The sequence below is a fragment of the Aquarana catesbeiana genome, linkage group LG13 (assembly GCF_042186555.1).
Source record: "Aquarana catesbeiana isolate 2022-GZ linkage group LG13, ASM4218655v1, whole genome shotgun sequence".
In the NCBI taxonomy this organism is placed as follows: domain Eukaryota; kingdom Metazoa; phylum Chordata; class Amphibia; order Anura; family Ranidae; genus Aquarana; species Aquarana catesbeiana.
Window position 1 is genome coordinate 54852786 of NC_133336.1, and position 12075 is coordinate 54864860.

The 12075-nt window shown below is 44.1% G+C and overlaps 1 protein-coding gene across 2 annotated transcripts; it reads left to right on the top strand.

Moving 5' to 3' along the window:
- Positions 1-2106: 2106 nt before the first annotated feature.
- ZBTB42 (zinc finger and BTB domain containing 42) lies at positions 2107-11504 on the top strand. 2 transcript variants are annotated; one of them, XM_073610461.1, is made up of 2 exons: positions 2107-2345; positions 6960-11504. In XM_073610461.1, the coding sequence occupies exons 1-2, from the start codon at positions 2273-2275 to the stop codon at positions 8336-8338; spliced, it is 1452 nt and encodes a 483-aa protein (XP_073466562.1). In that variant the 5' UTR covers positions 2107-2272; the 3' UTR covers positions 8339-11504. The 2 variants fall into 2 exon arrangements, with proteins under 2 accessions (XP_073466562.1, XP_073466563.1); XM_073610462.1 differs by lacking the exon at positions 2107-2345 and adding an exon at positions 4617-5270.
- Positions 11505-12075: the final 571 nt, after the last annotated feature.

Below are 12075 nucleotides of genomic sequence, written 5' to 3' on the forward strand. Positions count from 1 at the left end.
CTTTTGAAACGCACGCCGCGGCTAACAGAATGGCGTGCATATCGAATCTAAGCTGTACATGTTGGTGCTAGCATATAGCACATCTAAATGTAAGTGCGCATTACTTTGTCTACTTTCCTTTATTCACTTGCAATAAACATATTGCGTTATGATTACCCATATGTTTTCCCTGAGCCCTATTGTCCAATTAGCGCCATGGAGAGAGGGATCGTTCTCATATATGCTGTTGGTTGGAAGAAACCTACCATTTCCATAAGGCTTGATTATTTTATGGCTCGGGTGAGTCTGCATTTTTTTATGCACTTTTCATGGTGGAGTACCATTTGAACCATTTGAAGAATTTTTTTTTTCTTTTTTCTTCTTCTTCCTTTTATTCACGGTGATTGGACTTCATATTGAAAAAAATTGATTTGGACTCTTTATGTAATTATATATATATGAATTTATGATCACATGTTGTAAGATGAGGTTTTATACGAGTTAGCGCCACAACCTTTTTTTCCATACACTTACTGTGAGTGGTCTGACCACTCTTAAAGGGGTAGCTGCTCTCTTTATCATATGTTGGAAGGCTGGCCGCAGGCTAGCCTGAATTTGTAGGAGGAATCTGAGGGCTTTATATCCCTCCTCTTTTTTTTTTTCTGGCACCATCACTTATCACTTTTTATTTTCACATCTATTTACTCGGCGTAACATCATTTTTCACATTATATAAAATAAAAATCGGGCTAACTTATTTTTAGTTCATAAAAGTGTATTTTTGGCCAAAAAAATTTGCGCTTGAAAGACCGCTGCGCAAATACAGTGTAACATAAAATATTGCAACCATCGCCATTTTATGCCCTAGGGACTCTGTTAAAAAAGATATATATAGATATACCTATATATCTCTATATAGCTATATATAATGTTTGGGGCTTCTAAGTCATTTTCTAGCAAAAAAATGCTGATTTTTGACTTGTAAGCAACAAGTGTCAGAAAAAGGCTGTCTCCAGAGGTGAATCAAAAACCTAAAAATCTAGGTTTGCTCCTAACTTAAAAAAAAAAAAAAAAAAAGTCAATATCTGTCCACCCTTAAAGGAGCAGCTGCACTCTTTATCATATATATATATATATATATATATATATATTTTTTTTTTTTTTTCTGGCACCATCACTTATCACTTTTTATTTTCACATCTATTTACTCTGCATAACATCATTTTTCACATTTTACAAAAAAAAAAAATTGGGCTAACTTATTTTTAATTCATGAAAGTGTATTTTTTCCCAAAAAAATTGCGTTTAAAAGACCACTGCGCAAATACAGTGTAACATAAAATATTGCAATGACCGCCATTTTATTCCCTAGGGTCTCTGCTAAAAAAATATATATATATATATAGATATCTATATCTATATATAGATATAGATATCTATATATAGATATAGATATCTAGATAGATAGATAGATAGATAGATAGATAGATAGATAGATAGATAGATAGATAGATAGATAGATAGATAGATAGATAGATAGATAGATAGATAGATAGATCTATATATAATGTTTGGGGCTTCTAAGTCATTCTCTAGCAAAAAAATGCAGATTTTTAACTTGTAAGTAACAAGTGTCAGAAAAAGGCTGTCTCCAGAGGTGAATCAAAAACCTAAAAATCTAGGTTTGCTCCTAACTTCAAAAAAAAAAAAAAAAAAGTCAATTGATGGAACTTTTTTTTTAATCCCCAAGAAGTTGTGCATCAGACTGATGGTGGAAGATGTGATGAGAACAGAGGGCTGTCATCTGGCCAGTCCCCCCCCCCCCCCCATATCCCAGCAGAGGGGAAGCTGGCAGCCTGGCCCTGTATGTGAGCATTGCCTTCTAACAAGAGCAGCCTGTTTATGTGAGAAGGGCACAGCTGCAGCAGCCGCCTCTCCCATTGGTTCTTCCCATTGCTGGCTGGGGAGGAGGTGGAAGGAGAGGGAGAGGGTGGGGGGGGAGCCAGCAGTGTGTTCAGTGCCAGGCTCTGCGCACACACAGCACCGGGGAGATCAGGCTGTACACAGAGAACCTGAGCCCGGATCACCGGGGGGGTGTGTGGGGTGTGTGGGGTGGTGGGTGGGGGGGAGAGGACTCAGCCCTGGAGCAATACAACTATTGTGTGCACAGCCTGCCTATCGCGAGAGTGTCCTCTTACCAACCAACCTGCTCCAACAACACAGCGCTGCTAGGCTGCCACTAACACACAGAGGAGGAGGGAGGTGACAGCAGCACACACATCTGGGGATCTCCATGAAGCCGCAGGATCCCCACAAACTCTGGCCTCCCCAGCACACTCCAGCACCAGGATCCCCCAGACCAGCCTGTAAGTACCCCCTCTCCCCTCTTATTACCCTTCTCCCCCAGCTCTGATGATCTCATTCCCCAGGGAAGGAAGGAGGGTGGGGGGGGGGAAGAGCTCCTCTGGATCAGACAAGTTTCTGCTGTCCCCATCTGGACTGTGGCTAATCCAGCACCCCTGGGGACACTCTGCAGACAACACGGCACATCTGATCACTGCCTCCTTCAAAAGGCGACAACTTGGCTTGCAGGTTATTTTTATTTATTTTTTTTAGCAAAAACCAGCAACTTTTTTTTTTTTTTTTTTTTTTTTTTTAGAGGACAAATCAGCCAGGCTTAGCCGTGGGAAAACGACAGCGATCCGGGCTGGGATTGGCAGCGACACGGTGAAGTCAGCCGGCAGGGGGGTGTTTGCGGATACAATGAGGTCTGTCTGCACTTCCTTAAACTCTCAGCAACCTGCTACAGTTGGAAGAGACTGGGCCCCCGGGGGAGGGGAGAGGAGGAGGGAGGGGGGGGGACTGGCTTCTAAGGTCACAGACACTCTGCACCCCCTGACCTCCACCCCTAGGGGGGCGACCGCACCACCTTTATACCGCTTTAGGAAACTCTTCTTGGTAGACAGTTGACATGTTACTGTTTTTTTTTTCTTTGGCAACAATGATTATTATTTTTTTTTTATATATATAGATTGCAACTCTGATCTGTCAAAAGATTAGGAAGGATTTCCAAGGGCACTTTAATGGGCAAGTCCCCTAATTAGACCCCCCCAGAGGAGAGTTTGTCATTAGAAAGGTAGCGTTTGTAAATAAGAAACCGTCCCAGCGTCAACATTTGTAAAGAATGGCTCAGCAGTCATAACTTTGCATCTGTTTAGTCAACTGCAGCACACCCACTTGTACAATCTGATTGTACAATCTCCTCTATGGTGGCCGGGCAGGCTTCATGTTATTCAATTTGATCACACGCTCCTTTATGTGGCCATACATGCTTCAAGGTTATCACTCGACAGATGTGAAATTCGATCACATGCTCCTTTATGGTGGCCATACATGCTTCGAGCTTATCACTCGACAGATGTGCAATTCAATCATGTGCTCCTTTATGGTAGCCATATATACATCAAGCTTATCCTTCGACAGATGTGCAATTCGATCACATGCTCCTTTATGGTGGCCATACATGCTTCGAGCTTATCATTCAACATATGTGCAATTCGATCATATGCTCCTTTATGGTGGCCATGCATCCTTCGAATTTATTATTCAATTCGATTAGATACTCCCTTATAGTGGCCATATATGTTTCGCGTTCATAAACCAATCTAATCACACGCTCCCTTATGGTGGCCATACATGCTTAACGCTCATCATTCGACAGATGTGCAATTCGATCATATGCTCCTTTTATGGTGGCCATGCACGTTTCGGATTTTTGATCAAAACGATCGAATCGGCAAACAATCAAATAAGCATAACTTTCTAATCAATAGACTCACTTTTTTTTCATCGATTTGTGTTGCATCAGCCAACAGCATTTAGTTGCTTTGCTCATGGATTCGATCAATCGGATTATAAAATTACATAGTGAAAACAGAGATGCGATTGATGACTCGCGATTGTATATTCCACCTATTGATCCACATCCCATATCGATTGAATGGATTATATATTGGTTGGAAGAGAAAGTGATTGTTTAGCAAAGTGTGTATGGCCACCATTAGAGTAATGTGAGGACCTGCCTAAACGATCTAGTCATATCATTCGTTTTGGGTTATTGATGATAGATCGATTATTCCTATTGACAGAGATCGATACAAAAAAAATCGATCAGTTACGAAAGCCTGTATGGCCGGATCGACCATCCACTGCTTAGTTTAGCGCTGCGCAAACTGTCGGCACTATATAAGTCCTGTATTATAATAATAATAGTTTAAGGTCTTGCCTGATCGGTTACAGATAGGATAGGTTAGGTAGGTCCCCATATTACATCGTTGTAAAGTTGATTGTAACGTGTATTGTAACCCTTAGAGGTTGATTTACTAAAACTGGAGAGTGGAAGATCGGGTGCACCTCTGCATGGTGACCAATCAGCTTCCAGGTTTTATTGTCAAAGCTTAACTGAACAAACTAAAGTAAGAAGCTGATTGGCCACCATGCACAGCTGTCCCAGACTTTACACTTCCAGTTTTATCAACCCGTTTAGTCTCTGTCTGACCCATTCTATTAAAAATGGCATATAAAGGTATTGTTTGTAATAAATAATAATAAGAAATCAGAACATGCAGAATTTCCCGATCGTATTAAACATTTTTCCAGGGACAAAAAAAGTGTCCCTGGAAGTTCCAGAAATGTACGTTTTTTTTTTTTAATCGCAGTTTAATCCGATGGAGAAGAGAGGAATGGTTATTTTACTATCGGGTGACGCACCCCTGCAGTTGCTTGGAATAATCGCTGTGCGTTGAGCTGACACAGAGGTTGCTAAGCGCACCTGTCCGTGTGTAGGAACTCGCGGAAGTTGGCCGCCGGACGAGTGTCCTTGCCTGGTCTGAGCGGCCGCGTAATCGATGGCTATAAATGGGGAAGTTGGGACTTTAAAAGGCAGCGAGCGGCGTGGTTGGCTGGTAGCTAGATTTGCAGTAACATATGGCATTAAGAGGAGCACAGCTGGAGGTAGCGCTTCCATCCTAGTGAAGGCAGAGCAGCTGACTTTCCAGCTTGCTGTGTAATTAGCAGAGCCAGCTCTCTCTCTCTCTCTCTCTCTTTTCCCTGCCTCCTCCTCCTCCTTCACACTCTCACACTGACACAGGGACACACCGCCGCTCTTCTCTGTCTGCTTCAAGACCTGCTAACACCACAAGCCATGGCAGCAAAGAAAGCCCGCTTACCCTAAGAGTCCCCGGGGCATACCCCGACAACTGCTACTGTTGCCGAGGGGTGGGGGAGGGAAGGTAAGACCTGCCAAAAAAAAAAAATTGGAACTATCACTTTAAGGGCACTTTTAATTTTTTTATTATTCTTTGGCGCTTTCTTGTTACTTTTACTTTTTTTACTTGTGTTTTTCTTTTGAGCTAGATTGCTTTAACTGCATTGCATGATATTTACATCTTGTAGGAACTGCTTAAGCTGACACGTTACAATCTGATTGTGCAGCCTCCTTTAAGCTGGCTATACACTATACAATTTGATTGTACAATCTCCTTTTAGCTGGTTATACACTATTCAATGTAACTGTGCAATATCCTTTTAGCCAGCCATACACTATACACTCTGCACAATCTCCTTTAGATCTACCAACAACTGTGTAATACAGGGTGCAGAGGGAGATGGGATAGAAATTGATTGGATTATATAGATCTGACCTCCTTCTTCTGGTTCTGGTAAATGTCAATGAGAGTGTACAATCAGGTTATAGTGTGTGTGTGTGTGTGTGTGTGTATGGTCACCCTTAGATCTGCCAGCAACTGCAAGGGTCTACGTGATTGCATAGACTAGGTAGGTCTTCATATTACCTAGATTTGGTAAATCTAAAGCTGGTTGTGCAGCCAGGTTGTAACGTGTTTGGTGAACGGATAAGACTGTAGAGGGCAGTAACTCATAGCAACCAGGCTTAAACAGTCTCTGGCGACAGTTAAATGCTGGTTACTATGGTTACTGACTCTTCCTTTGCTAAGGAGGTGTGTATGGGTATGTGTGCTTTATGTGTGTATGTATAATATGATAATGTTTGTATACATATAATATAATGTATGTTTTTTTTATTATTTTTTGTTTTCATTTTTTTCTTGTGGTTTTTATTTTTATTTATTTTTTATTATATTTTTATTTATTATCTTTCTTTTTCTTTTTTTTCCCTGTGGTTGTGTAATATGTGTATGCGTGTGTATGTGTAATTATTTATGTATATATATATTTTTTACATTTTTGTTATATACATTATAATATGTATCAGCTCCTTTTTAATAACAATAGTAAAAGAAAATATAAATATATAACAGTAGTATTATAATCTTATACATTTTATTCATTTTTTTTTTTTTTCAAATTTTTGTTTCTCTTTAGGGTTTCTCTTTTTTAGTTTTATTTATATATATATATATATATATATATATATATATATATATATATATATATATATATATATATATATATATATATATTTTAGTTTTTTTTTCTTGCTGTTGTGTTTTTATAGCACCTTACTACGTCCTGTTGTAGCGCCCGGAGCCTCCTAGTAGTAGTCCCAAGTTGCAGTGAAGTTTCAGAGACCTGCCAAGCCTTTTTCTGTTTTTAAAAGGCAGCGGTTTCCATAACTACTGGGCGCCTCCGATCGGCTCTGCACTGACCAGGAAGGGACAAAGCTTTGAAAAAACTGCCTTGCGGAAGCCATTGTTTATTTAAAATCGAGTTATTCCTGTTCCTAGCAGGTGCAGTTAAATGAGAGGCTTGCCTGGAAAAAAGGCAGCTCGCTGTAGAGAGAGAGGATTGTACGGTTGGACGTTGTGTGCTTGTCCTTTCTTTTCTTTTCTTTTTTTTTTTTTTTTTTTTTTCTGTTTGTTGCCAGCCTAGCTCTGGCTATTGCAGCTGCTAAGAGGATTTGAGTTTACAGTAACGATCAAGTTTTTCCTGTTTCTGAACAGGTTATGAAGGAAGAATGGAGTTTCCAGACCATAGCCGACAGTTGCTGCAGTGTCTGAGTCAGCAACGTCACCAGGGTTTCCTGTGTGACTGTACTGTTTTAGTTGGGGAAGCGCAATTCCAAGCCCACAGAGCCGTCCTGGCCTCCTGCAGCATGTACTTCCATCTCTTCTACAGGGACCAGCTAGACAAAAGGGACATTGTCCATCTGAACAGTGACATTGTCACGGCCCCGGCCTTCAGCCTGCTGCTTCAATTCATGTACGAAGGCAAGCTGGAATTCGGCAGCCTCCCGGTGGAGGACGTGTTGGCTGCCGCCAGCTACCTTCACATGTATGACATTGTCAAAGTGTGCAAGGGCAAGCTTAAAGAGAAAGAACTGAAAAACGGAGAGGACGGGTCCGAGCTGGAGAAGGACGGGCTCTCGGACGGCGAAGAGCTGCGGGGACGGGGCGGCGAAAATAAAGAGAAGAACTTTGCGGCGGAGGACGGTTGGTCGCCTGATTCCATAGGTGTCAACTCAGGTCCCACCGAAGCCGTGTCGTGTAGGACAACAGCTGGAACAACAAAGGCCCGTGTCACCAGTTCCCCTTGCCCTTTGTCCCAGAGGTCTGCTAACCATACACAGCCCCCGAGTGATGGGGATTGTGCTCTGGATTTGTCTTTCAAGCCCGTGTCTGGGAAAGATTCCTTCCACCCCTCCTACGTCTTTGGACAGCTGGCTTCCGACAGCCAGCAGCAGGGCACAGTGCCACTTGTTAAAGATGAACAAGACTTGCTGTCAGAGCAGGAGGACAGTCAGGCAAAGAGTCCAAAGAGTCAACACATCGGGAACCCGGCCAAAAGCCTCATGACGGGGCTGGGACACATGTTTGCAGGAAACGGGAACTCGCACGTTCGGGAGGACGACTTGTACCGCGACGAAAGCGAGGACGACATGGACTCCTCGGACATCTCCAGCTCAGGCGTTCTGGTCTCCCCCGGCCAGATTTGCATCTGCCCCCTGTGCAGTAAAGTGTTCCCCAGCCCCCACATCCTTCAGCTCCACCTCAGCTCCCATTTTCGGGACCGCGACGGCTCCCGCATCAAGATGTCCCCCGACGGCTCTGTCCCCACCTGCACGATATGTGGAAAGACCTTCTCCTGTATGTACACGTTAAAGAGACATGAACGCACGCACTCGGGGGAGAAGCCCTATACCTGCGCACAGTGCGGCAAGAGCTTCCAATATTCACACAACCTCAGCCGCCACGCGGTGGTGCACACGAGGGAAAAGCCACACGCCTGTAAATGGTGTGAGAGACGGTTCACCCAGTCAGGTGACTTGTATAGACACATTCGTAAGTTTCACTGTGGCCTAGTGAAGTCCTTGGTTGTCTAGTAACGAATGGAAGCTTATCCGGCAAGGCACACAGCTGTGGGCATTAGTCCAGTAAGCCATAGCAACCAATCAGAAGTCATCTTTTAGCAGACTTGTCTTCGGTATTGTCTGGTTGTTATGGGTTAATGGACGTTTCCCATTGTGTTGGCTTTTTTTTTACCTCTTCTTGTTGCATAAGCCCACTAATGTTATTTTCCTTCAGCTGAACTCTGTAATGATCTCAATGGTACGGCATATCAAGCCGAAGCCCTCGCTTCCGCCGCAGCTTAACACGTGCGTTTGGGGGCAGATTGTGATTTCCTGCAGGTGGGAAGTCCCATGCTAAGCAATGAGAGGCTGACAGCATGTAACCAAACATGCAGCGATTATCTGTGGATGATCGCCCCTGGGCGCAAACCATTTGCATCCAGAGGCGATCAGCCACAGGTAAGACAATGTGTATGTGAATGGCTGTGACTGCGGTCATCTCGCCCCGCAGCTGTTTGCAGAAACCTCGCTGAGCTCCCGCAGGAAGTCGTAGTCGCCCCCTTCAGTTGTTCCCATGTAATTACACCTGCAGTGATTATCTGTAGAGGATCGGCCCTGGACACAGACCGTTTTGTATCCAGGGCCAATCATCCATAGGTAAAATCTACAATGCCAAAGTATATGTGAATGGCTGGGGCCGCTGTTGGCCCGACTGCTGCTGCTTGCAGAAACCTCGCTGAGCTCCCGCAAGAAGTCGTAGTCGCCCCCTTCAGTTGTTCCCATGTAATTACACCTGCAGTGATTATCTGTAGAGGATCGGCCCTGGACACAGACCGTTTTGTATCCAGGGCCAATCATCCATAGGTAAAATCTACAATGCCAAAGTATATGTGAATGGCTGGGGCCGCTGTTGGCCCGACCGCCGCTGTTTGCAGAAACCTCGCTGAGCTCCCTGCAGAAAGTCGTAGTCGCCCCCTTCAGTTGTTCCCATGTAATTACACCTGCAGTGATTATCTGTAGAGGATCGGCCCTGGACACAGACTGTTTTGTATCCAGGGCCAATCACCCATAGGTAATTGCTACAATGCCAAAGTATATGTGAATGGCTGGGGCCGCTGTTGGCCTGACCGCCGCTGTTTACAGAAACCCCGCTGAGTCGCCTGCAGGAAATTGTAATCTGCCCCTAAACGCACATGTGAATGGGGCCCAAAACCCATCTTTGATAAATTTGATAGTGTGTGTGACATTGGCAGAATACTCCAATATAAGTTGTATTTATAACCCGTTTTGTTCCACTGAGCTTGTACAGGCTTGCTATAGGGCAGTGATGGTGAACCTTGGCACCCCAGATGTTTTGGAACTACATTTCCCATAATGCTCAACTACACTGCAGAGTGCGTGAGCATCATGGGAAATGTAGTTCCAAAACATCTGGGGTGCCAAGGTTCACCATCACTGACCTATAGGGGAAAGGTAGATGCTAGTAGCCCTAGACATCAAAACCGCAGTAACCCACCACAGCCAATCAGCAGAGCTCTATAAATTGAGTTGCCTTCAGTAAACTGAAATCCTATTGGCTGCAATGAATCACTGCTCCTTGACTGTCTTCTGTGCCCCTTGTTTTATTGAATAAGCCCCAGGAACATCCTAAGGAGTCAGTGTATCCATGTTTTCATCCAAGATTGACACACACCTGAGATTCACACAATCAGTTAAAAAATTGTGTGAATCTTGGGTGAAAATCCCTGTTAGGCAATGCAAATGGTATTTATAAGCACTAACCTCTATTGGCTTCATTAATATGTTTAGAGCTCACCACACATGTTACAATGTGATTGTACAATCTTCTTCAGATCTACCAACAGCTATGTAGTGCAAGGGCCTGTCCGATTGGCTACAAATTGATTGCATAGATTAAGTAGGTCCTTCGATTACACAAAATTGATTTGTACAATCCCTGTACATCTACATTTAGCTCCCGTTCACACCAGTGCGACTTCCGATTTTACAAATCGCACCTGAAATCGTCTTTCTATGGCACGGTCTTAATAGGTGCGATTTCAAGTAGAGCGATATGAAAAATAGTTCCTGCACTATTTTTCGCGATTTCATGTGTGACTTATATTGCCATCTGTGCATAAAATCGCAAAGATGTCGGCAAGCTGATGATGAAATCGCACTGTCCTGCGGCTTTGAAATCGCTCTGAAGTAGTGCGATTTTTAAAGCCACAATCCAGTGTGAATGGGGACTTACCAAAATTATGTAATAGGACAAACCTATACAATCCAATCCATTTCTATCCAGCTGCACAGGCCCTTATATTACATAGTTGTTAGTAGATCTAAAGGGGATTGTAAAATAAGATTGTATAGTGTATGGGCAGCTTAAGGCATACCAATACATGTTACTATCTGACTGTACAATCTATGTTTACTCAACTTTAGACCTACCAGACCTATGTCATATAAAGGTCAGGCAGGGCCTTGCACTACGTACATCTTGGTAGATCCAAAAGGGATTGTACAATCAGATTGTATAGCGTATGGTCAGCTTAAAGAGGAAGTAAACCCTGATGGGTTTCACTTCTTCTTTTTTCCCCTGCAAAGTAAAAGCATAATGGGCTACTATGCATCGCATACTAACCCATTATATGCCACTTATCCGTCAAACGAAGCCCGCGATGTCCGCACTGGTGGCCGCATTCATCTTCATCCTTCTTCCTTCCGGGGCCGCAGACTCTGGCTCTGTGACTGGCCAGAGTCTCGTGATGCCACTCCCGCACATGTATATGGTAAATATCTCCTAAACCGTACAGGTTTAGGAGATATTTCCAGTACCTACAGGTAAGCCTTAGAGCCCTTGCACACTGGGGCGGGGGGCGGCGTCGGCGGTAAAACGCCGCTATTATTAGCGGGCGTTTTACCGTCGGTATGCGGCCGCTAGTGGGGCGGTTTTACCCCCCGCTAGCGGCCGAGAAAGGGTTAAATACCACCGCAAAGCGCCTCTGCAGAGGCGCATTGCCGGCGGTATAGCCGCGCCGTCCCATTGATTTCAATGGGCAGGAGCGGTAAAGGAGCGGTATACACACCGCTCCTTCACCGCTCCGAAGATGCTGCTGGCAGGACTTTTTTCTACCGTCCTGCCAGCGCATTGCTCCAGTGTGCAAGCCCTCGGGGCTTTCACACTGGGATGACAGCAGCGGCACTTTCGGGGCGGTTTGCAGGCGCTATTATTAGCGCAATAGCGCCTGCAAACCGCCCCAGTGTGCAAGGGCTTTTATTATAGGCTTACCTGTAGGTAAAAGTGGTGTAACAGGGTTTACAACCACTTTAAGGCATACCACACATGTTACTCTCTGACTGTATAACTTCCGTCCAATCAATTTTAGATCTTGCAAACCTATGTATTATGAAGTCCCACCTAAACGATCCAATCAGGCAGGCCCTTCCTCCACATACTTGTTAGTAGATCTAAAGAGGATTGTACAATCAAATTGTAACATGTGGTGAGCCTTAGCCAGTTTGCAGCAAGCAAAGCAATGTGATTGGTTGCTGAGGGTTATTGGGCATTGCAAATTACCTGCCTTAGCAGAATGCTGACTATCCAATTCTTCTTCAGATAACCTTGGAGTGGTTTGACAATGCCATGCTGCAGTTTGGTCCCAGCGCGGTGTGCCCACGGTTCTCGTGCAGGTTACTTGCATTTTCCTATAGACTTCTATTTGTGCGTTTTCTGAAAGTGCACCAGAACTCCTGCATGCTGCATCTTT